General features: G+C 44.6%; 1 protein-coding gene across 2 annotated transcripts in view; it reads left to right on the top strand.

Annotated features, from left to right (window-relative positions):
- RBM33 (RNA binding motif protein 33) overlaps positions 1-27,259 on the top strand; it is a 139,131-nt gene that overhangs the window by 19,607 nt on the left and 92,265 nt on the right. For both annotated transcript variants that reach the window (XM_068235874.1, XM_068235876.1), the window contains exons 3-7: positions 8,391-8,439; positions 8,548-8,630; positions 11,682-11,979; positions 16,062-16,208; positions 20,888-21,062. In XM_068235874.1, the coding sequence (XP_068091975.1) occupies positions 8,391-8,439; positions 8,548-8,630; positions 11,682-11,979; positions 16,062-16,208; positions 20,888-21,062 (752 nt within the window). The remainder of the gene's footprint in view (positions 1-8,390; positions 8,440-8,547; positions 8,631-11,681; positions 11,980-16,061; positions 16,209-20,887; positions 21,063-27,259) is intronic.

The raw sequence follows: 27,259 nt of genomic DNA, 5'->3' as shown, positions 1-27,259 counted from the left end.
ATTATAATAAATAACAGCCCTTTTCAGCTGCATGATGGAAAATATAAAATATTTTACATTTATTGGAGGAACCCCTCCCTTCCTTTCATATTGCTGAGACAGAATCCAGCAAACTGGTGAAGGAGATAAAAAACAAAAACAAAACACAGGCTGCTACTGATGATGTCACAGGGGAGGTGAGCTCAGCTTGTGTGAGATTTCACATAGACGACGCCCCTGTGAGGGAGGGTAGCTGTTGACAAACACAACCATGATCTAAAACCTCCTACTAAGCTCAGAAGTAATGGCTACCACCTGTATAACCCTAGTTAAGAAAAGAGAAGGGTGAAAAGCATGCACTGAAATGCTCATAGGCTTGAAGGAGTGTTTATCTTTGTAAGTGTGGTGCAACTAAATATTTTAAATTAAAAAAAAAATGTTTGGTTTGGGTCCGCTTTAACTTTTCGATCTGTTACAACCAGTCTATCAATTGAAACTGTGACCGGATACAGTTATCATTTTTATTAAAAGACTTCTGTTGCGAAAATCTTACAATTTAAAATGCATATAAACATATACAAATAAGTACGTTTCTTCCAGAGTAAAATGAGCCATAAATCACTTTTCTCCTATGTTGCTGTCACTTACAGTAAGTAGTAGAAATCTGACATTACCGACAGATTTTGGACTAGCCCATCTTCTCATAGGGGATTCTCAGGGTTTTCTTTATTTTCAAAAGCACTTAGTGAAGTGTACGGTGAGCAGGGAGGTTGGCCAGCATCTTTGTATAAATCTTTTTCAGGGAGTCTTTATAAAGTATAAAGGCCATGCTGAGAATCCCCTATGGAGAGTTGGACTAGCCAAAAACCTGTTGGCAATGTCTTATTTCTACTGCATACTGTAAATGACAGCAACATGGGAGAGAAGTAATTTATGGCTCATTTTACTCAGGAAGAAACGTACCTATTATTTGTATGTGTTTTAAGTTTTATGATTTTCGCAACAGTTCCTCTTTAAGGGCTTATTTGCACTACACGTGGATTCTGGATGGAGAAAACGGACTCCAATGAATGCCTATGGGGAATCTGCATCAGAAAAATCGCATTTAGTGGAAACGGGCCCATTGACATTTATTGGAGTCTTTTCTGTATCCAGAATCGGCGTGTAGTGGGAACAGGGCCCTAACTGAGAGGGGATGGGTGGTGGCAGATTGATAGTTGCACATGTTTGTGCAGCATCTAGTTATATAGCTAGTCTTGGTAGAAACTGGATGGACCAGCACCCAAATGGGGACAGACGTGTGCTAAAGTGGATAGACCCAGTAGCCCTCAGTGGGTCAAGCAAAGTCCAGCACGAAGAGTCCACAGCACCACGTCAGCAATATATAGCTCTTTTTTTGTTTAAAAAGGCAAAGAGATAGCCATAACAGCGACAGACGCTGTTTCGGACAAGGTCCTTCCTCAAGCTGTATCAGGCTCTCTCTGAAATACAACACAATTGCTACTCTTATACAGTATATACTAGTCATCAATACAACATAGCCAAGCAGGATGCAGAGAGGACATGGAGGACCTGATGGGGAACTGCAAGAAAGCCAAGTAAGTTACACACACTTGTGACACAAGACCAATCACACTCTGTCGTGGGTGTAACTTACTTGGCTTTCTTGCAGTTCCCCATCAGGTCCTCCATGTTCTCTCTGCATCCTGATTGGCTATGTTGTATTGATGACTAGTATATATATGAGTAGCAATTGTGTTGTATTTCAGAGAGAGCCTGATACAGCTTGAGGAAGGACCTTGTCCGAAACAGCGTTTGTCGCTGTTATGGCTATCTCTTTGCCTTTTTAAACAATAATAAAAGAGCTATATATTACTGACGTGGTGCTGTGGGCTCTTCGTGTTGGATATAGCTAGTCTTGGTCATGGCTTGAGTTATTCTGCAATATTGGGTTTCTATACAAAGTGGTTTCACCTCTGGCCTTGCTTTGTCGTTGGACAGAGCATTGTGAGAAGAACCTGTGACAAGTAGGGATGGTCAATGCGATGCAAAGAATTCAGTCGGTGAAAATGTTATACAGTATAATCTCAGTATAACAAACTCTGATATAGTAAACATTTGAGTATAGTAAACTACCTCTGAAGGTCTTGGTCAATCTCCATTATAAATCTATGGGAGCAACGCCTGGTACAGTAAACTCTGATATAATAAAACTTCTGTTATAGTGAACATGTTTTTTGGCCCCTGCGTGATGCTGACTCTGAATATAGTAAACAGTGGGCGGAGCATGCGTCATGTCAGTGTGAAACTAATGGTCGGCTGCTCTCTACAGATTGGTTGCAAGTGAGCTGATTCCTCATAACATTTATAAGATAGGAAAAATGGCACCGGCGATGGATATACAGTACTGTACAAATAAGCAGTCTGGGGAAAATGAGGAATTAAAGTGAAGCTCCAGCCTAAAAATCTACTCAGCAGCACTGAAAAGGCTTGTTGTTTCTTTAACCATTTCACAGCATCAGAACTCTGTTTTTCTTACACAAGGCTTATTTTTAGCTTTACAAAAGCTAAGCTCCACCCCATCAAAGAAAACTGCCCGGGCTTTTTTCCCCTAATGCTGTGCAAAGCATGATGGGATTTCCTATGTTGTTCATGTTGCCTAGCAACTGGGAGGGGTGATCAGGACACAGGACACTTGGAACTGTGTCTCATGCTCCCTGTCACCTCCTTTCAACCAAAAAGATGGCTGCCCTCATGAAATCAAACCTTTGCCTGTTCTTTTAAAACAGGGTGGGTAAGAGATTATATTACATATCTATTTAAATTAACATACAGTGGAGGAAATAATTATTTGACCCCTCACTGATTTTGTAAGTTTGTTCAATGACAAAGAAATGAAAAGTCTCAGAACAGTATCATTTCAATGGTAGGTTTATTTTAAGTGGCAGATAGCACATCAAAAGGAAAATCGAAAAAATAACTTTAAATAAAAGATAGCAACTGATTTGCATTTCATTGAGTGAAATACGTTTTTGAACCCCTACCAACCATTAAGAGTTCTGGCTCCCACAGAGTGGTTAGACACTTCTACTCAATTAGTCACCCTCATTAAGGACACCTGTCTTAACTAGTCACCTGTATAAAAGACACCTGTCCACAGAATCAATCAATCAAGCAGACTCCAAACTCTCCAACATGGGAAAGACCAAAGAGCTGTCCAAGGATGTCAGAGACAAAATTGTAGACCTGCACAAGGCTGGAATGGGCTACAAAACCATTAGCAAGAAGCTGGGACAGAAGGTGACAACTGTTGGTGCGATTGTTCGAAAATGGAAGGAGCACAAAATGACCATCAATCGACCTCGCTCTGGGGCTCCACGCAAGATCTCACCTCGTGGGGTGTCAATGGTTCTGAGAAAGGTGAAAAAGCATCCTAGAACTACACAGGAGAAGTTAGTGAATGACCTCAAATTAGCAGGGACCACAGTCACCAAGAAAACCATTGGAAACACATTACACCGCAATGGATTAAAATCCTGCAGGGCTCGCAAGGTCCCCCTGCTCAAGAAGGCACATGTGCAGGCCCATCTGAAGTTTGCCAATGAACACCTGAATGATTCTGTGAGTGACTGGGAGAAGGTGCTGTGGTCTGATGAGACCAAAATAGAGCTCTTTGGCATTAACCTCAACTCGCTGTGTTTGGAGGAAGAAAAATGCTGCCTATGACCCCCAAAACACCGTCCCCACCGTCAAACATGGGGGTGGAAACATTTTGCTTTGGGGATGTTTTTCTGCTAAGTGCACAGGACAACTTAATTGCATTAACGGGAAAATGGACGGAGCCATGTATCGTGAAATCCTGAACGACAACCTCCTTCCCTCTGCCAGGAAACTGAAAATGGGTCGTGGATGGGTGTTCCAGCATGGCAATGACCCAAAACATACAGCAAAGGCAACAAAGGAGTGGCTCAAGAAGAAGCACATTAAGGTCATGGAGTGGCCTAGTCAGTCTCCGGACCTTAATCCAATAGAAAACCTATGGAGGGAGCTCAAGCTCAGAGTTGCACAGAGGCAGCCTCGAAACCTTAGGGATTTAGGCCTAGTGCACACCGGAGCGTTTCCGCTGCGGTTTGCGATCTGCTTGCGGGTGCGGATCCGCTAGGGTAATGTATTTCAATGGGCTGGTGCACACCAGAGCGGGAGGCGTTTTGCAGAAACGCATACTCCCGGGCTGCTGCAGATTTTGGATTGCGGATGTGTTTCTGCCTCAATGTTAAGTATAGGAAAACCGCAAACCGCTCTGAAAAACGGCACTTCAGAGCGGTTTGCCAGGCGTTTTTTGTTACAGTAGCTGTTCAGTAACAGCTTTACTGTAACAATACATGAAATCTACTACACCAAAACCGCTACACAAAACCGCAAAACGCTAGCTGAAACGCTACAGAAAAATAAGAAAAAGCGTTTAAAAATCTGCTAGCATTTTGCGGATCTGCTAGCAGGTTTTGGTGTGCACCAGCCCTTAGAGATGATCTGCAAAGAGGAGTGGACCAACATTCCTCCTAAAATGTGTGCAAACTTGGTCATCAATTACAAGAAACGTTTGACCTCTGTGCTTGCAAACAAGGGTTTTTCCACTAAGTATTAAGTCTTTTATTGTTAGAGGGTTCAAAAACTTATTTCACTCAATGAAATGCAAATCAGTTGCTATCTTTTATTTAAGGTTATTTTTTTCGATTTTCCTTTTGATGTGCTATCTGCCACTGTTAAAGAGACTCTGTAACATTAAAAAGATCCCCTGGGGGGTACTCACCTCGGGTGGGGGAAGCCTCCGGATCCTAATGAGGCTTCCCACGCCGTCCTCTGTCCCACGGGGGTCTCGCCGCAGCCCTCCGAACAGCCGGCGACTGTGCCGACTGTCAGTTCAATATTTACCTTTGCTGGCTCCAGCGGGGGCGCTGTGGCGACTTTCTGCACGGAAATAGACGGAAATACCCGATCTCCGTCGGGTCCGCTCTACTGCGCAGGCGCCGGAAACTTGCGCCTGCGCAGTAGAGCAGACCCGACAGTGATCGGGTATTTCCGCCTACTTCGGCGCCGAGAGGCATCAGAGCGCCTGCGCAGGAGCCAGGAAGGTAAATATTGCGTCACGGCTGTACGGAGGGCTACAGCGAGACCCCGAGGGACGCAGGACGGCGTGGGAAGCCTCATTAGGATCCTGAGGCTTCCCCCACCCGAGGTGAGTACCCCCCAGGGGCCGTTTTGTCGTTACAGTTCCTCTTTAAAATAAACCTACAATTGAAATGATACTGTTCTGAGACTTTTCATTTCTTTGTCATTGGACAAACTTACAAAATCAGTGAGGGGTCAAATAATTATTTCCTCCACTGTAACTAATGTAACTTAATGACGGTATGTTTGTTTAGGCTGAAGTTCCTCTTTAAGTGAATGTAAACGAAAAAGGATGCAGCATTACTTCTTCCTTTTTGAATTTTGCCATTAACAATAATAATCCAAAAATCCAACAATAAAAGTATCGTTTCAGTGCTCCCACAAGATTGTACGCAATGGTAGTGTGTGGAGTGCAGTTTGGGCTACTTTCACTTGTAGTGCAGATCAGAGCGGGCCTACTCGCTGCAAAACTAAGGAGAATGGAGAGGAGAGTGCCAAGTCCCACCCATGGAGGTATTGGAGCCATTCGCTTTTGGTTTATTATGATTGACATTTTGATGAGAGGCTTCAATATTGGCTCAAGGGTGAGCAGAATATTTTGCAGGACACATACTGCAAGACCCACCCACAGAGGTATCGAAGCCACTCACAGGAAGCAAGTGGCTGCCTCTATTCATTGACGGCTGCAATGTTTAGGGCTCTTTTCCACTATGAAATGCGATTGCAATCACGATCGCGATTCCGATCGCGATCGTAATCGCGTTTTAATTTCCACCATGCGATTGAGCTACTATACTCATTATAGTACAGCTCAATCGCATACAAAACGCGGCAGGACGCCGATTGCGCTTTGACCAAAATCGCATCGCAATCGGATCGCACTAATGGAAATTGCTGCTGCAGTTTCCGTTAGTTTAATGTACCTTGCGATTTGCGATCAGAATCAAATCGCAAATCGCAGGCTAGTGGAAAAGGGCCCTTAAGGAGCCCTGGAAACTGTACTAGTGGTTTGTCCAGCCTGGCTGTGCATCCCTAGGGTATACTTAACCTTGTAGTCCACCAAAATTGCAAGTGCTTGTACTGTACCTCCAATGGGAGGACAGAGTTGCTCCTTTGCAACAGAGAATGTACCAGGGCATGTTGGGCCAAGTCTAGGACAATTTCTTGATGTAGTAAACCACTTTTCCTTGTCCCCTGACGCTTACTCTGAGATTACACTGCACAAATTTAATGGAAATGTATACAGCTTGAAAATGGACTGCGGCAGCATTTGATCAGTCTGTTTTCAAGTTGGACAAGTTTGAATCAAGATGGTATAAACATTTGCATCATTGGAAATATTTGCACCCCATTGACCATCTCTAGTAATAAGGCCTGTACACAAGCTCAACAAAACTGCCTGATTGTCGTCTGACTTTAGTCTGTTTTAGACTGTTGGACAACAATCGGGCATGTGTACGCGTGCAAACGACTTGACGAGTGACTGATGACGGGAGTTTTGAATGATCCAACTGTCGGATCTATTCACAGGACAGTTGGTGTGATATCGTGCAGTTGATGTGTGTCTACAAGATGTTTGAACGTCTTGTAAATGACTTGTACTTGTTTTCAATGTCTAGTCCGTCGTCCCGCTTGCGTGCGCAGCATGTAAATGAGTTGATCGTTTATCCGTTCAGACATGTGGACCTACAGATTGTGCGGTACATCAGGTTTTGCTGGTGGTCGTGTGCATGTTTTGCGCTTGTTGGACATGTGTATGTAGCTATAAGGAGAGGCTATCTGATTAGACTATAGAACAGTGGTGACTGAGCCTTGCACACAGCTGGCAAGGCAGAACTGCTCTCATGTTGCATACACTCAGAACATATTGGGTCCTCTGGTGACCAGAAAAGGACAATAATTATAGTCAGTATAAGTTGCAGTATCCGCGCTTTCACAGTATCATTTGCTTGGTCACTTTTTGTGACCCAGATAATAGGGCAGGTACATTCCACACATGCCTACCTTCCAATCCCCCTCACAGTCCAGATTGCAGAGGGAAAAGCACAGCCTCAATCTGTCCGAGAAAATTATAGTCTATAAAGCCCCCTCTACACCATTCAATTCCAGGAGCGAATTCGATTAGGTAGATGAAATCCGACATGTCCGACGGGGATTCGATCGATCGTGTGATCGATTTGCATTGAAAACTAGCTAAAATCGATCACATGATCGATCGAATCCCGATCGGACATGTCGGATTTAATCTAATCGAATTTGATCGATAGCGCCTAGAATTGAATGGTGTAGAGGGCTTAACACAGAGAATCAGTTGTGCAGGAAGTAGCTGGTGTCTGGACTTCTGACCAGTTTTCTTGCAATTGATTTTTTTGCACTTGCTAACCAAGAAACTTAAAATCGTAAGAATTCACAACCAGACTGACAAGGTGAGGATGAAAATCTATTTTACTCTCCTGGCGCTTCTTCCAGCCCTGAGCAGCCATCTCAGTCCCTCGCCGCAGCCCCAGTCTTCCTCGGTGTTCCGCTGGCCTACCATAATGATCGCGATCCGTCGGCTCTTCTGCGCCTACACATCTACATCATCTGGCGTGTACTGCGTCTGCGCAGTAGTAGTATGCAAGTGCAGTGCGCATCAGATGACGTGGACGTGGGGGCACAAGAGCCCACGCAGACACGAAGGAGCCGATCCCGCCGTTGGGTTGCGATCACTTTGGTTGACCAGCGGGACACCGGGGAGGACTGGGGCTGCGGCGAGGGACTGAAATGGCTGCTAAGGGTTGGAAGAAGCCCCAGGCGAGTAAAATAGAATTTAATCTTCACCTCGTGAGTCCTTTAAAGAAAAAAATTATTTGTTACAGCTGATACAAACCATACAAATCATGCAATAAATTTGCAGTGCGTCTACGTCCTGCTTTCATGGAAGCAGACAGGATAGGGTTAACTTCTTGTGTTTACAAATTAGCTGCTTTAGGGAGGGGGGGCATTAGACAGACTAAACTCGCTAAATACATACAGGGTGCATTTAACTGTTTTCCTTCGGTCCTGTGCAAGAGTTCAGGTCCGCTTTAAAAAAAGGCTTGCCCACTGTAATTAGCCCTGCCTCTCAAGCTTTGGCCTTGTTCAAGGTTCCTTGCCTTGAAATTTGGGCACCCGAATAACTGTTAGCTGTGTGAACATGCAGGCTGAGACAAATGAAGGATGATCAGACTCCATTATGACCTGAGTTGTTTGTTTATTTTCAGTGAGCTAGAAGATGACCTGCTTGAAGATGACTTTTTGCCTGGGAAAAAGGTAATCTTTTGAATAACAATATGTATGTATACACGCACGTACGTACGTGTATTTTTTTTGTTAAGCCTTATAAGTGGCTTGAGTAATGACATTTTCTTTTTTGCTCAGACTTCAGTGGATCTGTCTGATGAAGATCTTAATGACGACCTCCTTCAGAGCGACGAGGAGGATCTGGAAACAAACAATTATAGGTAACCTATATTGCTTATTTTTTCTGAATTCCTAACTTCTCTTTCAGTTTCTGCAGAAGTACAGTTTAGGGGCTGTTTCCACTGAATCCGCAGAGTTTCCCCTCAAATCAGGCAAATCGTGTGCGGAAACTCTGCCATAGGATACAATGGCGCTGCCGGCGAATTGCTTGCACCAGCGATTCGGTAGACATTTCCATCCGAAATGGTGCGGGAGGCTGTAAATCCCATAAGCTGATGGGATTCATCTGTGTACCCGCGCACCAGGAAGTGACGCCGCACGTCTTGCAGACACGTGCGTCACAAGTGAAAATGGGCCCTTACTGTAGTTCTGATGCTGGCCACTCATTGTTTCATGCAGTCTATTTTTAAACCATTCCCCAAATAATAATTATTGATTTCCGTAGTGCCAGCATATTTTGTGGTGCTGCACTGCTAAGTATTTACTGTAAATACTTGAGTATAAGTCAATAAGTATAAGAAATTTAGGTCTGATTCACTTAAAAAAGTATAGGGGTCGACTTATACTTGAGTCACGTGCAGCACTGAGCACACTGAGAAATGTGTACTATTAATGACATTCCCATTTGCAGCAATTTACCCAATGGTAAGTGATACTTTGAGAAAAGGAAATGCCAAGAAAACACAGGTCTGAAAGTCCTGGCCACAACAATTAACAAGGAAAGGGGCAAATACTGGGCTGCACAAAAGGGAATGAATAATTGCAGCACTTGTGGGCCTGAAGGAGAGGTACTGGCTGCACTTAAGAGACAGGATGGGTTAAAGGCTGCAATACTGTATGCAGTGCAGTTATTAACCCCTCCTGAGCCCCAAGTGCAGCCATTAACTTTACTGGGTAGAATTGTATGTGAGTCAATAAAAAAATTCCAGCTTAAAAGGTTTGAATATTGGAGTTGACTTATACACGAGACTGACTTGTATTCGAGTATATACAGTAGTCAATTTTATATAGACAAACTAGGGCATTGTGGATCAAACCCGATCAGAGAGAGATTTTGTCTGCCTATACGCTGCAGGGCAATTTCTGATAGGTTTCAGCAACAAATCAGGAAATGGCCCAGCGACCCTGCCTGCCTGGCCATTCCCCAAGTGTAAAATGTTCCTGTGATGTCACACACATGTCTGGTGTCACCTGGTACAGGCACTTGAGGTAATGGATGTGTCGGCAGAAAAGGCCGGGAGACACAGGACAGGTAAGAATTTACAGGGGACGGGTATTGATGTGACAGAGGCCACAGTTGCAGCGATATCAAGCCCAATACCCGTATACACCCGATCAAGCACTTTCAACATAGATTTTCCAGCATGTCCAATCAATGGTTTTGTTTTCAGTCTGAAATCGATTGATTGGTAAACCATTCAGACAAAATTTCTTCTGATTCGATAAAATTGTCGAATCACATGGTCGGTTGGTCCACAAAATCGCTTGATGTATGGACACCTTTAGATTTAAGTGGGAAGATTATACAAATCAAGATTGCTACATTAGGGACATCTTAAATCTCACACCATGAAATGTTTGACTCAGGCAGTCAGTACAAATAGATGAATGTTCCGAGTTATTATATCATCGTCTTGTGGCGTAAGCAGTAGAGGTATTATTAGTAGATACTAGACGTTCGATTTCAGCCATGCCGGCATCTCAAACTGAATAGACACATTAGTAGTTAGACTTTAGCCTCCAGCATTAGAGAATCCACTTTATACTAGAAAACAATTCTCATATTCATAGATACTGTAGCGTGCACCACATATTACCTCATTGGCTTTGCAGTAGGTCATGGGTGGTAAAAAATGTGTTATGCCTTTTCAGTTCATTACCAGACCATAAGATGAATGTCATGTCGCTCCTCCACAAGTTTTCCTTCAGAATTGTCTTATTTATGTGCAGGGCTCCCTATAAGGTAAAGTCTGAATCACACCAGAAACAAACATGTGGCTAATCTGGTCAGTTTTCAGTCAGAGCACCTAATCTGCATGCTTGTTCAGGGTCTATGGCTAAAAATATTAGAAGCAGCAGGACAGCCAGGCAGTGATGGGCTCACGAGTAGTCATGAGACCCTAAGGACTTGAATTTCGTGATTTAAATGAGGCTGAATTGCTTCAGCTGTGCGGCTGGATGACAAGTGGTTAGTTACCCATAATTCCGTCGTCCTCCCTGCGCTCCAAACAGCTTGCACGTGTCCTATTGGACGCGTTGCAAGCCTCACCACCGCGCACTTCCTCCTTCTGGCTTGAAGGAGGAAGTGCGCGTAGTGAGGCTTGCAACATGTCCGATAGGACATGTGCAAGCCCGTCCCCTCACCCCCTGGTCACCGCACCTCCTTTCACCAACTGTACACACAATGTACAGATGTTTGATGTATTTCGTCTGACGCAGGTTTGATGATCATATTCATTGGACTTTTTTATGTCAATCTGGCTGTGAAGTTTGGCAATAAATGCTTAATAGCAGGACAGTGCCCGTTCTGTTTGTTTTGTATTGTAATAGTTTTTAAAAGGAAATAAATATGGCAGCCTCCATATCCCTCAGTTTAGGCTTGCTTTAAGGGACCCATCAGTAAACCTTATAGGGAAATTCTGCTAATGTGATTGGGTGGACATCACCCTCTTGAACTTTTAAATTTCAGATTAGTTGTAGTAAACTAAGCCCACACTATTCAGCCAATCCTAACGCTTCATGCTGTAGAGGGGCTGGGATTGGAGAATTGTTCCTATTGGGTCCCCTAAAGTAGACTAGCGCCCAGCCTTGTGTTACCGTGGCTGCACTCGTACACCAACAATAGCGAAACAGAGGGTGGTCCTGGCGAACATCAATGAGGGGGATAAGGATCGGCAAAGCCTTTGCATCATCAAGAGGCTTCCATGTACTGAGTTAGTATCTACCTTGAATCTTCCCCCTCCCTCCCCCCCCCCCCCCCCCCCATATAGGTCTAGGACTACATTTGTGCCTTGACTGGGGCTGTTAATGTAATTGGACAAAGATGCTAAAGTGTTTGTGAATGTCTTTCAATCTTGGCTTTTGTATTTTAGTTCACACAGTGTCAATCTTAGCCTGAATGCAACTGCTGAGGCTGTGTCATCAACTGACGTGTCTCACAACATAAATGAGCAAGAAGAGGGGGAGGAGGAACCAGTAGAAGAAACAGAAATTCAAGACCTTGAGAATGAGGAGGCATATGAGGAACTGGAGGACTTGGCAGGCACTACAGAAGATGTGGTTGAGACCTACGAAGACAATTTTGAAGCAGCCGATGAGCAGTATGAGGCAGAAGAAACCACTGATGAGGTGCTAGACCTTGAGATCAATGAACCTCTGGATGAATTTCAAGTAAGTTGTCCTTTGTATCTGCTGATTGTAGCGCTTCGTGCGCCTGGAGTTTAAGGACAATTTGAAATCTATTCTCTTCCAGAAGGAGAGATGAAAATTAGACCTATTATCAGTGCCTGCCAGTTTCTTTATCTAGATTGTGACAAAGTTTGTGTTGACAGCTTGTTTGTCGGTGAACAACCCTCTTTTGTCATGCTGGATGGCGAAAGAGAATCATGACCTTGAGGATTGTATTCTTGCGGCAGAAAAATGCTTTGTGTGTTGGGTCCACCGGCAATTGTTCCCACTGTTTAATGCAAAAGCTATTATCCAGGCTTTTGAACAAGATCTGATAAAGTCATCTAGAGCTAAAAGATTATTGACTTCCTAAAGACATCTTTAGGGTGCTTACGCTGAGGCGATGATTGATTGCTCTCGCTAGTCATCTTTGTAACTAATAGCTGTCCAAAGTCTGAATAAAGAGATTGAAGGGACAGTGTTGGCTCACAGAGATAATAGATTTATAAAAAGAAACATTTGTTTGCAAGTTGGCCACTTGTACAAAAAAAGGATAATTTGGGCCCATCTCTGTTATTTTAGCCCTTGTGCTGTGTTCTCATTGATATCCCATATGTTTCTAAGACAGGTGCAGTTCATGTTTGATTAGCATTATATGTAATGCAGATTTCACATTTAAAAATTCCAACAAAAATAGTGGGCTCGCCAAACAACAAACCAGGTCCAGTGCAACCTATCTGACCGTGATGCCACAAGTGGTGAGATCTAATTTGTTAAAGAGTAACTGTCAGGCTGCAAAAGCTAATTTAAACCTCTATTCTCCTGTGTTAAACAGTTTAGAAGGAAGCCAAAAAGGCAATACTGAAGTTAAAAATCTCTCTTAGGGCTGGTGCACACCAAAACCCGCTAGCAGATCCGCAAAACGCCAGCAGATTTTTAAACGCTTTTTTTTATTTTTATGAGGCGTTTTGCTAGCGTTTTGCGGATTGCTGCTGCGGTTTTCAGTATAGTAGATTTCATATATTGTTACAGTAAAGCTGTTACTGAACAGCTTCTGTAACAAAAACGCCTGCAAAACCGCTCTGAACAGGCGTTTTTCAGAGCGGTTTGCGTTTTTCCTATACTTAACATTGGGGCAGAAACGCATCCGAAATCCAAAAAATGCCTCACCCAGGCATTTTTCGTTTCTGCAAAACGCCTGCCGCTCTGGTGTGCACCACCCCATTGAGATACATTGACCAAGCAGATCCGCAGCCGCAAGCGGATCTGAAAACGCCCAAAAAGCCGCTCGGTGTGCACCAGCCCTTACTTTGATGTGTGCTGAACAGCAAGGCTCGTTATTCCCAAGCTCGTAAGGAGGCCAGCAGGACGCATAACAGATACTGCAAAGCATCCTGGGGCTGCTTCTTCTCCCCACTGCACTACCTTGGGTCCTCCCCCTTCATTTCCCTATCCCGCCCTAAGGCTGCTTTCACAGTGGGAAGTTATAGGCCCATGTTACAGCAGCTTGTAACAGCAGCCTAACTCACAGCACTCAAAAAATTACAGGGCACATGTTTGGTTAGAGTATACTGCATGAGTCCGCTATTGTTCCTAGCCACATGGCTAATTAATATACACTGCACAGTAGTGCTGTCCAGATCATGAACCATTAGGATCTCTTTTGTGAGTCGAATCATCAGGAAGCAGGGAGGATATGACATCACAATTGGCTTCATAGGAGACAAACATGGATCCTGCCATGAGCTGTCAGGAGGATCATTCTTTGCAAATCCTATATACAAATTCTGTGAAATCCAAACGTGGACAGTGAAATGCATATGTAATGTAGGTACAGCCAATATTTAGCTACTGATAAGTGTTTTTTTTCTCTGAGACCCTATACCTAACAGCTCCTTTTTAATGTGGTACCAGGTTTTGGCCAGTTATTATTATTACAGCGGTACATGCAGCTCGGGAGTTTTGTCGGGCCCGACAATTGGCGTTGCAGTCAATCGTGGATCCACAGACATACAATGTGCAACAGTTTTTCATAAGTTGTTTGTTTGGTATTCAGTGTGTGGGGGCGCCCCAATATTGCAGGCCAGTTATTCAAGGCAGTTTTGTTTGCTTTTTAAAGTGTATCAGAGATCAACATAACAAAAGATTTTATACTTGCCCGGGGCTTCCTCCAGCCCCATATGCTTGTCTTAGTCCCACGCCGTCCTCCCATGGTCTGCCGTTCAGCCGCGATCAGCCCGGTAACAGCTCAGTTGCGTCCAGTCTGGGACCTCCCACGCATGCGCAGTAGACCCAGACTGGACGCAACTGAGCTGTTACCGGGGCTGATCCCGGGAGGACGGCGTGGGACTCGGACGAGCTTATGGGGCTGGAGTAAGCCCCGGGTAAGTATCAAATCTTTCATTATGTTGATCTCAGGTTTAGTTTAATTGGGCATTTTCTCACACTTTTGTATTTTGGTGACCCCATAATATTTGTTATTTTTAATGTGCCATTGATAAAATGTATTATTTTAACGCTTGATGAGCCATTCACAATATTTGTATGCAAATTATTGAACTGAACTCCTTTGGTTACACCTGGTCATGAGTTATGTATCTAAAAACTGAGATGGTCCGTCCGCCTTCCCCATATGTTGAATTAGTAATGCAGATGACTGGTAAGTAACTGTGTTGTGCATATGACTCCGTGTTCACCTCAGGCTCTTTTGGCCGCGTGCTCCACCTGGATAATTTTGGTAAGCACTCGGCTGTCTTCAGCTCGCCTCCTCATCATTCTTCTATGCTATAGGCAGAGTTGCACCGGCCCTGCAATCCCCTCTCGCACCCCACCCAGCTACTTTTTCATGCCACCCGGCTGGAAAAAAATTCTGGGGAGAACACTTTGACTAATGCATCTGTACCATATGTTTTGAACCCATACCTGATGTTGTGCAGAGTATTACTATGTAAAAAAATTGCAGCATATATATTAGACATTAAAAGCAGAAGTAATATATGGTAATATCTAGCATTCTTATTTATAGCGTTCTAAACCTTATTTTGCAAATACAATCTATACTTTACAAACACGGTCTTAGCCGTGTCCTACTTCCACTCACAACCCACATTAATTCCTTTACTCTTACCAGCTGCTTTGCGACCTGCTCAGTGCTTAAAGAGCACTTTTTTTTACTTGTACAATAAAAAACATACCAATCGAGTCACTGTGATCTCCTGGATCCCTCTTTGCCATTTCCGCCGCTCCCCACCGCAATCCTGGCTTTTAATCACCTGTTTTAGGCAGTGTTTACAAAAAAATGGGCGATAACCAGGAAGGTGTGTGTGTGTGTGTGTGTGTGTGTGTGTGTGTGTGTGTGTGTGTGTGTGTGTGTGTGTGTGTGTGTTTGTCCAGACCACATTAGAACAGGTATAGGAACTTATAGGATAGAAGAAATAAGGCTGAACATTTTGTTAAAGAGTCTCATTAAGTAGCATTGCAGCGCAAGGGAAAATCTGCTCGGCACGCCGTCCAACCACTAACACCACTTGCCACTAACTGGACCTTAACACACCTGCAGAGTGCAGGAGCAGCATGCAGCCAGTTAGAGCAGGCAGTCCTGGCGGACTCAAAGCACCAGAGCTGCAGCCACTAGGACGCGCTCTATAGGCTGAGCAGTGTTATGGAGTCTTGCCCAGGGTCTCCTCACTGAATAGGTGCAAGCTTGCGTACTGAACTTAAGAGTCCTTAAAGGATACCAGAGCCCCAAAGAAGATGATAAATGAAAGGGGGGGGGGGGCAGGCATGTATGGTGAGCTGCCCTAATACTCGCCACTCCCTCCGTTCTCCACACTGATGCGCGACCAAGCCGACCGGAAGACACAGGGCAATTACAGGTGCCGAAGGGGGCAGAAAGGAGAACGGAGGGAGTGGTGAGTATCAGAACAGCTCACCATAAATACCCCCCCCCTCCCCCATTTCTCATCTTCTTTTGGGCTCTTGTATCCTTTAACCAGTACACTATTCAGAATATGAAAATCATGTTCCTAGGTGCAGTTGCATATTCTAACTAGTGTTTATTTTACTCCCTGACTCGTCCTTTGCAGGAGGAGGAAGGCTCACAGTCTTACAAAAGGAAGAGAGTGGTTGAAGAGGAGCAATATGAAGAAGCAGCAGAAGCGGCCGAGGAAGTGGAATACACAATGGAGGAAACTGAAGAACAGCAGCAGGAACCTGCCAACGATTCTGAAGAAGTAATAAAGATTGTTCTATTATCCGGATTATAGAGAATTATTGTAAACCTCAACCATCCTTTCTATTAAAATGAGTTTTTTTTTTTTGTATTTTTGTCTTAAACTGAGGGAAGCTAGTGGAATGAATATTAAGGTGCTCACTAACGGTACAATATTTCCTCAGATGCATTGGTTTAGATTTTTACGATCGTATTGTACAGAAAACCATGCAGTATGTGGAGCAAATCGATGTGAATCAATTCTGTGGTCGCTTGGAATACAGATCTTTGTTGATCAGATTGTTGGATTTTACGGTATCTGAAAGAAAGGGCCCTAATGAGGGTTTACAATCGATAATGGCTTTCCGATTACTTACAATCCTGCAAATCTCCATGACTGATCGTGGAGGGAAATATTGTACTGTTCATGGGCACCGGAAGGGAGGTTATGTCAGATGTTCAGGCGTGATCCAGTCGCACTCTGCATGTTGCATAGGCAGGATTGCTTATATTGAGAAGTTATGCTCATTGGATGGGCTTGGGAAAGATGAGGAAAAAGTGCTAAAACTGAGTGACATGACGATTTTCTTCAGAGAATCTTCAGATCTCCCAGCATGCCAGTGCTGGCCAGTGTTATACCATTCTTACAGATGGTCATTGAGATGCAAATCATTTAGAAATCACATAGCAAATTGAGTGCAAATTGAATTCAGCTAAAGGTGCCCATACATCTGTTGATGATGGGCAAATTCGACCAAGAGACAGATCTTTCTGATCTAATCTGATCAGAAAAAGATCTGTCGGCTGCCCATACACCGCAGGCTCCATTTCAGCATAAACTGCCCGCCCCTGGCCATTTCCACCCCAAATGTTTTATGTGCCCTCTGGTGCGTGTGCATTATACCGTATATACTCGAGTATAAGCTGACCCCCAACTTTTCCCTAAAAAACCCCAAAAAACTGGAAAAAATGATTGCCTCGAGTATAAGCCGATGGTAGGAAATGCAGACCTCTGTGTCCACCCTCCCATGTGCAGAGTACTGTTGGTAGATTTTGGTAGCACATTTTGATGGATGTTGCAGATTTTGATGGCTGTGGCACTCGCCAGTACTGAGTATGTGAATCTGCTGTACTGGTCAGTTGTCTACAGGAGTTGATTTGACATATAGTAAAATGCTGCAAATAGCCCTAAGGCCTATTGTTTAAAGAGAAAGGTGGGTTCTAAGAATGCAATTAGCACACAGAGGCTAGGTCTGTTTATAATGCCCAGCCTCTGTTGCTATACTGTTTCCCCCAGTCTTCCCCCTGCGCGCTGCTCTGCCCCCATAAATCAATCGCCTAGCTAGAAACATGCAGCGTGTCCACCAGCAGGCTGTTTACCTCTGAAGTGACACTCTCGCCACTCCCCACCTGCTTCCCTTCACTCTAATCAGCGGGGGAGGGAAGGGACGCAGGCGGGGAGCGGCGCTGTGGAGGAGGCGGGGGAGCGGCGAGAGTGACAGTTCAGAGGTAAACGGCCTGCTGGCGGACACAAGCTGCATGTCACTAGCAAGGCGTTTGATTTATGGGGGCACAGCAGAGTGCAGGGGGGAGACTGGGGGAAACAGTATAGCAACAGAGGCTGGGCATTATATTCAGACCTAGCCTCTGTGTGCTAATTGGATTCTTAGAACCCACCTCGGGTTCTCTTTAAGAAACTATGGTGGCAGATGTACATGGCCATGTGCTGCTGTGTTCTTCCCCCACCAATCCCAAGCAGATTGTAAAGGGAGACTTGTGTCCCCCGGCATATGCAGAGCTGCATGGTTGTTTTGCTTACCATCAACGCTGTTAGGATCCAACCTGTCAGTTGCCATCTTTCATCGCTTTAATCCGCATATGGCTTGTCTTTTCAGCTGTAACAAAGAAAGGTTCTTATGCTGTTGCGCATTTTCTAGAGCAGACAGACCGGTGTCTCCCCAAATGTCCAGGCATCAGCATATGTAGCGCACTGTCAGTCTTTAGCACATGATCCGTGGCGGGAGGACTCCTCTGTAGCAAAGTCAGTAGCAGTTGCATTGTTCTGATGCCTCTAGAGGGCGTCATAGCAATGCGACTGCTACTGACGTGGATACAGAGGATTCCTCGCAGTGCAGACGGGGGAATCGACTGGGCACACAACCTGCACTGACTCGAGTATAAACAGACACCCCCGCTTTTGGCCTCAAAAACTCAGCTTATACTCTAGTGTATACGGTAATACTTTAACTTTTGCACTATCCCTCGAGTGTCTGCTGTATCCCTATACTTAGAGACTCTGAAGGGAACAAAAATTGCTATTTTTACCTCTTAGTTCGCTTCAGTAGTCTCAGTAGAGTTAAACCGCCGCACCCCCGAGCCAAAACGAGAGCTTTATACCCCCAAATCCCGGGGCAAAATCCCACGACTTTCTTGGTCGTGGATTTTGCTGCCCGGGGAGGCAGAGCTTTGAGCTGTAGCTCTGCCTCTACTGGCGTCAATCGCCTTGTGGATCTCAGCCTCTCCCCGCCCTTCTCTGTGAAGGAAGACTTAGAGGGGCGGGGAGAGGCGGAGATCCGCGGCGATTGACATCAGTACTAGAGCTTTAGTCCCCCCAAATCCCCGGGGGACAATCCGGCCAGCGCTTCCTGAAAGAGGCACAGCTTTCTGCTGTAGCTCTGCATCTTTCAGGAAGCGCTGGCCGGATTGTCTCCAGGGAATTTGGGGGGTCTAAAGCCCTCGTTTTGGCTCGGGGATGCGGCAGTTTACCTCTGAGAGTACAGAAGTGAACTACGAGGTAAGAATAGCAATTTTTGTTCGCTTCAGTCTTTAAAGTGATCCAGAGACAAAGCATGTATTTTACCATATAGATCAGCGGGAACGTAAGAGAAAACACCTACCCTACTCTCTGTTTCATTATTCACTGCTCAGCCTGCTTGATATCAGCCCTGATAAAATCCCCGACTGAGCATTCAGTCTGGCTTTGCTCAGGAATCATTATAGCTGAGGCATTTTAGCAGAGCCAAAAGGGGACAGGCTTGGGCTTGAAAAGTAATCAAAGAAGACAGACTCCACTATGATTCCTGAGCAAAGCCAGACTGAATGCTCAGTCGGGGATTTTATCAGGGCTGATAACAAGCAAGCTAAACAGTGAAGGATGAAGCGGAGAGCAGGGTAGGTGTTTTCTCTAATGTTCCCACTGATATATATATATATATGGTAAAATACATGAGGGTGCGTCGTCTCTGGTTCACTTTAAATAGAACCCGAGGTGGGTTTGAAGAATGTTATCTGCATACTAAGGCTGGATCTGCCTATACAGCCCAGCCTCTGTTGGTCTCCCAAACTCCCCTAAGGTCCCCCTGCACTCTGCAATCAGACTTAAATCACAGCCAGCGCTGTGCTTGGCTATGTTTACATCTGTAGTGTCAGTCTCAGCTCCTCCCCCGCCTCCTGCAGAGCCCTGGTCCCTGCCCCCCTCCCTTTCCTCTAATCATCGGGGAGGGAAGGGAGGCAGGCGGGGACCAGAGTTCTGCAGGAGGTGGGGAGAGCAGCAGACTGACACTATAGAGAAAAACACAGCCCGCTGCGACACACTGTGTGTCGAAAGCGAGGCTGTGATTTATGATGGATTGCAGAGTGCAGGGGGACCTTAGGGGGATTTGGGAGACCAACAGAGGCTGGGCTGTATGGGCAGATCCAGCCTCTGTATGCAGATCACATTCTTCAAACCGACCTCGGGTTCTCTTTAAGCATTGGCGCCCCACAAGGCTGCTGGAATGGTAGCATGTGGAGTGCATGTGTGACGTCATACAAGCTATATGTGCTATAGGCCAGTAGTCACGTGGGGCCTGAATGCGGAAATACAGCAGCCACTGAGCACGGGATGGCTTGACAGGTAAAGTATTGTAATGTACGGGCACCAGGAGGAGACGCAATACATTTGGGAGGGACAGCACCTGGCGGTTCTGTCATGTTCATTGCTCGCGAATATCACATGCCGTAACTGCCGCAAACACGGTCGGCATGAGATTTCCCAGCATGTCCAATCAATACATTCAACCAATTTGGGCCCAAAATCAGTCAAATCGTGGTTTGGGCATGCTTGTCGGCATCTGATTCGTTAATAATTAATAATTTTCGAATCGGTTGGCCAAGTTGCCCGATGTATGGACACCCTTACAATTTAGCCAGTCAAAATGACTAGGAAGTGCTTTGAGTGCCCAATCTCCAACTTGTACAATTATAATGAATTGGTATGTAGGTTGGAATTATTAGCACTTTAGTGACCATCTATTCATTGGGGATGAAATTGTCTGATTTGCATAAAAATTACCAGAGGTCATTGAGTTCCTTACATCTAATTATTAGTATTTATATAGCGCCAACATCTTCCACAGCGCTGTACAGAGTATTTTGTCTTGTCACTTAACTGTCCCTTATTGTCTGTGTATGTATCATGTAGTGCACATATCAGTCTAGGGCCAATTTAGGAGGAAGCCAATTATCTTATCTGTATGGTTTTGGGATGTGGGAGGAAACCGGAGTGCCCGGAGGAAGCCCCCACAGACATGGGGAGAACATACAAACTCCTTGCACTTGTTGCCCTGTCTGGGATCCTAACTGGGAATCCAGGCGAGAGCATTAACCACTACACCACCGTGCTGCCCATTTAATAATTGTAACAAGGGTCTTTCTTCACAGGCACTTAATGAATCGCAAGAATTACCTTCAGACATTAAAGAGGAATCCGATGATGATGATGATGATGAAGAGGACGAAGGTGGCCGTATACGCTTTAAAAAAGAGCGAACAGAAGGGACAATTATTCGACTTTCAACCACGAGTCGGGAGAGGCGCAACATTCCAGATACTTTAGGTACAGAGATTTGTTTGCTAAATTAGTGTTTCTTCCTTTGGCACAAACTGTGGAAGGAATGTTGTTAGCCTTGGGATTTATGGAAGTGTACACCAGCCATAGAAAGAGTTTTCAGTGTGGTCCAGGCTGAAATCCCAGATCAGGTTATTTGGGCGCTGGGGTCAGCAGGCGACAGACGTCAATGAAAAGTATCAGTATTCAGGCAGTACGTTGGGTACCTGATGCAGGTACTAGAAGCTGATCAGTTGGACTACCACAGTGGGATGACTTACACAAGCCTCATCATCTATTGTCACATGATCTGTTAATGGTTAGGATAGCAGAATGGCTAATTGTTTAAGGGCTGGGGCTTAATGTTAGCTAGTAGCACTGTAGGGGAATTAGTGTTCTTGGGGATCCTGTTACCCCTCCGCAACCTCCTCCTGCTGCTACTTGCAGTTGGCACTCAGCCGCAGCGGCGTACTTGCGGTGACGTCACCGCTGAGCCTCGGTGCTTCCAGATGGTAGTAAGCCAGCTCCTACACATCACCACACTTCTGTAAAGCTGGCTGGTTTGTTTCGTCGATCACGGACACCTTTCTCATAGCCTATAACCTTGCAAGCCGCCATTTTGGGACATTTACTGTATTTTTCGGCATATAAGACGCTCCGGCATATAAGACGCACTTAGATTTAGAGGGAAAAAATAAGGGGGAAAAAATAAACTAAGCCTAGGTACGTCTATATTGCAGGGGCGTCTTATGGAACTTTTACGCCCTAAAACTGTCTAAGCTACTGTATCTACACTACACTGCCCATATACAATTCACTAATCCCTGCTACCCTAACAACTAAGCTACACAGCAATACAATACAAAACACCACACAACACATTAATACACTTCACTACACAACATGTATGCTACTTTACAATGTGCTACACTACGCTGCACTAACACAACACATCACTTCAATACTCTTCACTACACTGCAATGCACTGACTCAAAGTGAACACACTACTTCACTACACTGTACTACAATAACACTAAACTGCACCACAATTTCACATTAATACTACACCTGTTTCTGCAGCCGTGCTCCTCTCTTCCTCACTCCAGCCGCGATCCTCTTCTCCCTCTGCCCGTGCAGTTCTCGGATTCCGCCTCCGCCGCTAGGTCCCCCGTTCCTCCTGGCCTCCTGTAAAGAAAATAAAAACAATCATTAGTGGCATTTCCCCTTCTCCAGCCGCGATCCTGTCACGCAATGCCACTCGCGGAAAGCCGCCGCCTCCTCTGCCGCTACACCACCCATTTTTAACCACCTGACTTGGGGAAGAAAAAGTGTCTTATATGCCAAAAAATACGGTATACTGGATTCATTCTTTTGTATCCCATGGTATATCCCACTCTAAGGCCCCATTCACACTTGAGCGTTTTGCCGGTGGTTATGGCACAACGCTCAAGCGCTAGCGCTTTTTAAATCGCTAGTGCAATGAAACCCTATGGGCCCGTTCTCACTTGGGCGATTTGTCTTAATCGCCGGCAATTAACGCAAATCGCCAAACGCAAACGTGTAGCCTGCACCATTATCAGGTGATTTCCCGGCGATCGCGTTTCAGTGCTATAGAAGCGCAAAATGCGATCACGGAAAAATCGCCGCAGTGTCCAGTAATTTTTCCACTTTAAATTGTGGAAAAATCTCTCCCGCAAAACGCCAGCGGTAATCGACGGCGTTTTGCACTTTTAAGTGTGAATGGGGCCTTAGCAAGTGTGCACCACTGACACAGCGGGGGAAATCGCAGTAGTACTCAACATTTACTTTACCAACAGTGGTGCAAGACTCGCTGCAACATTTAGGCCCCGTTCACACTTGCGTTTTGGCAAGTAAACGGACCGCATCCTGATCGGTTCCGATCCGGATCCGGTCCGTTTGTATCAGGCATGCATCAGGCTGCCATCCGGATCCGTGGGCAAAAAATAGCGAAATTTGAAAAAAAAAATGTTGGGGTCAGCAGAAGGTGCACCTGGTGCACGTGTAGAATCAGGTTCCTCCGCTGTAGGCCTCACCTCCACCTCCGACATTCTGCCAAACAGCTCCAGCACGTCTGTCACTGCTGCTCCACTCCAGACATGCTGGGCCCATGTGTCCCCATCCGAAACAGCCGCTTGGATACGCATAGGAAGTGGGGTAGAACTTCAGGTTTTTGTAGGCAGTGTGTTCTGTGCCTTCCGTTCCCCATTGGTTTCTGTGTTCCTGATGGTGCTGTCAGGCTCAGGTCCGGCTCCGGTCCGGGTGCGTCGGCCGGAGATCCGGACCCAAAAAATAGCGCATGTTGGAAAAGAGTCCGGAGTCCGGATCCGATCCGGCTCCCTACTGTACGAAACGGACACATGTGAACGTCCGCATAGCCTTTACATTGCTATGCGGAACGTACGTTCCGTTTGTACAGTATGCGGTCCGGATCAGATCCGAAAAAATCCGGATAGCGAATGCTAATGTGAACCGGGCCTTAGCCTTGTGAATGAACACAGACTGAAAAACGTTCTGCATGGAACTTTGACCATAACCGTGCAATCTACCTTTTGAAACTCGGCAGAGTTCTACATGGATTCAACTCTCAGCAGCATGTGCATCTAGTATGCTCTTTTCAGGGAATATTATTACTAGACTGCCCGAGTATGAATGACTGAGTGACTGCTGTTGTCTTAATTTGCATACAAATCTATGCCCAAATGCATAGCAGATGGAATATATGAACTGTTGTAATTGACCTACTTTTTATTACTCATGGAGGTATCATATTTGCTTTTGAGCAAAAGTATTATTGCCTGTTTACAAATTACAAGTTCCCAAAGTACAGTTTATCCGCACTTAAAGCTGCCACTGTAATTCATTACATAGCTGCTGTATGTATATATATATATATATATATATATATATATATATATATATATATATATATATATATATATATATATATATATATATATATATATATATATATATATATATATATATATATATATATATATATATATATATATATTCAATGTATCCAGTGAGAATGTGTCTACTTTAGGATTGTATTCAGCTAAGACACTTCTAGCAGTGTGTATATGCACTTGTTTGTTTTGTTTATAAGCTACTAATTTAATCACTTCCTCAAGTTCCGCAACAGCACTAAGCTTTCCCTGAAGAAGAAAGTGCTCTGTTTAAATAGAATCTGTGCTCTAAAATTCTTACAATAAAAAGCATACCATTCAATTAATTATGTTCTCATGGGCCCCTCTGTGCTGTTTCTGCCTCTCCCTGCTGCAATTCTGGCTTGTAATTGCCATTTTTATCCAGTGTTTACAAACAAAAGACATAGCTCAGTGTGTGATTCATACAGAGCTTGGAGGGGGCCTGGAGAGGGTGTGTATAGCTTCTAGCCAATCACAAGCAGCACAGCACATTCCAGTCTGACTGCCTCAGCTCGACAGAGCCGACACAGGAGAGAAGATTAGATCATATAACAGAGATAATACCGTCGCTGTGCAAATAGGAAAGGCTGCAGTAAGACAGACCACATTAGAACAGGTATAGGAACTTATAGGATAGAAGAAATAAGGATGAAAATTTTGTTACAGAGTCTCTTTAAGGCCTTGTTCACATCTAAAATCAAAATCGCTCACGGCAGCAATTTTTAAAAAAATTTTGTGTTTCCAACCACCCCCACCCCCCGGCGCTCCACTGTGCGCAAAGCGCTTTTGTAGAGCAAATGTGTTTTGTTACTTCCTGACGTTAGTCAGGAAGTGAACTCTTTGACCAGGAAAAGAATAAATACAATGCATTTATTGTTAAAAACGCGAACGCAGTTGCCGCATAAAGCGGCTTTGTGAGCGTTTAGCACTCTTCCTATACCTTCCATTAGAGCAAAATCGCTCCAAAAATGGTACAGACAAAACGCACTAATATGAACCTTCTCATAGAGAATCTTTGCAAAAGCGGTTTGTGGGTGATTTTGAAAATCACCTGCGCTTGAGAAAAGGCCGAAAATTCCCTTAGTGTGAATGAGCCCTAACTAAATGCTGTTTGACTTCCAGTGTTTTTTTTTTTTTTTTTTTTTTTTTTACTGGTAGTACCTTTTTTTGCTGTAAAGAATCTTTAAAAAGGAACTCTTGTGAAAATAACATAATGAGAAAAGTGCTTAATTTGAACAATAATTGTGTATAAATGATTTAGTCAGTGTTTGTCCATTGTAAAATCTTTCCTCCCCCTGATTTACATTCTGACATTTACCACATGGTAACATTTTTATTGCTGGCAGTGATGTCAGTGGAAGAAGATGCTGCTTGCTTTTTTGGCAGCTTTTTGTAAACAGCTATTATTTCCCACAATTCAACAAGGCTCCCACAGTGTGATGTCAGCACCAGGGTCCTGACATCACACTGTGGGTGGGGTTTCACCACAATATCAGCCATACAGACCCCCCCCCCCCCCCCCGATGATCTAAATCACAACTAAGGCTAGATTTCCATTTATGCAAAAACGGGCCGATTGCCCGGCCACAACCTCAGATGGAATTTGGCTGACTATGGAAGTCTGTGCAGAACATCCAAACTCGTGGCCGGGGCAAAAAATCTGAGGGCCTGCAGCATAATCATCGCATCACTCGTCCGAATCCTATAGCCGTGCATAGTGCAGCTAGAGGGATTCAGCTGTGAGACATGTCACAGCTGTGCCAGCATCGCGTCTCGCAAGACTCATGCCGAGCACAGTGGAAACGAGCCCTTAATGTATTACAATGCATATAAACATAGTGCAGCTTATGTGTCTGGTAGCTGGTCTTCTGCGTTAGCTGGCAGCTTCTTAAGAGGCATCTTTTCAGTAGTGTGATGGCTTTCTCCTCTTCGCATTGTTGCTTCTAGTCCTGGTTTTTGTTTTTTGAGCGTTTTTTTGGGGGGTGTTTTTGTTCTGTTTTTTTTTTTTTTTTTTTTAAATATTATAGCCTAATCAATGACTAGAAATTTGTATATCTTGTTTAAAGTGTTGGCCTAACAACAGATATCGTCGTGTTGGACAACAATCAGTATGAAAAAATGTAGTCAAATGACAGCGAACGGCCAATATTGTGTCGAACTGACTGACTGATTCTGATGATTGTTGGGCAGAGATTTAATCTGATGGTGTGTACAATATCCCTTAAAGGGGAACTGAAGAGAGAGGTATATGGAGGCTGTCATGTTTATTTCCTTTTAATCAATACCAGTTGCCTGGCAGCCCTGCTGATCTATTTCTCTGCAGTAGTATCTGATTAAAACCAGAAACAAGCATGCAGCTAGTCTTGTCAGATCAGACTTATAAGTCTGAACCACTGAAACACCTGATCTGCTGCATGCTTGTTCAGGGGCTGTGGCTAATAGTATTAGAGGCAGAGGATCAGCAGGGCTGCCAGGCAACTGGTATTGTCTAAAAGGAAATAAACATGATAGCCTCCATATACCTCTCTCTTCAGTTCCCCTTTAAATGACATTTCATTGTTGTAGTTACAAAGCAACTATATGTCACTTCTGCCTGTTTTACCTTTAAGTGTAGGTTCTGGGTGTGTGTTTTTCTTTGGGCCTTGGGAAGTACTTCAAGTTTGCTTTGAAGAACCGAAACACTGGCTCTTTAACCCAGAGCTGGGACGAGGTCCTCCAGCACCCAAGGCTGAGACACCAAGTGCGCCCATCCATCCCTCCCACTCTAGCCGTCACACACTGATTGCTATTAGACTAAAAGGTGACCCAGGGCCCCAAACATCATTATCTATAGTTATCTGGCTTGCAGTCACTGCTATGTATCCCTTTTTATTATTTATCTCTGCTTTAAACACAATAGGGGAATGATAGCTGAGTGAGTTGTGCGCCCCCTCCTACACTGCGCCCTGAGGCTGGAGCCTCTCTAGCCTCTGCCTCGGTCCAGCCCTGCTTTAACCGATGGTAATGGAGCCACTCCATTGTGTGTCATGCTGTCATCCCTCTTCCCCTCTCCATAACGCCAGAACTCATCACTCAGTTGTAGCTAAAGGATGTTTGTGTCATGGAACTGTTGCCTTAGAGATCTTGTCCGGTTTGTTAGGGACTGTTGTTATTAAAGGTGTGTACGTAGCTTAAAATACACCTGAAATGAGAAGGATATGGTAGCTGCCTTATTTATTTTCTGTTAAGCAATACCAGTTATCTGGCAGCCCTTC

This window comes from Hyperolius riggenbachi, chromosome 5, assembly GCF_040937935.1.
Source record: "Hyperolius riggenbachi isolate aHypRig1 chromosome 5, aHypRig1.pri, whole genome shotgun sequence".
Classification (NCBI taxonomy): domain Eukaryota; kingdom Metazoa; phylum Chordata; class Amphibia; order Anura; family Hyperoliidae; genus Hyperolius; species Hyperolius riggenbachi.
Note: the sequence above shows the minus strand (reverse complement) of the source record. Positions and strands in the feature narration are given on the sequence as shown.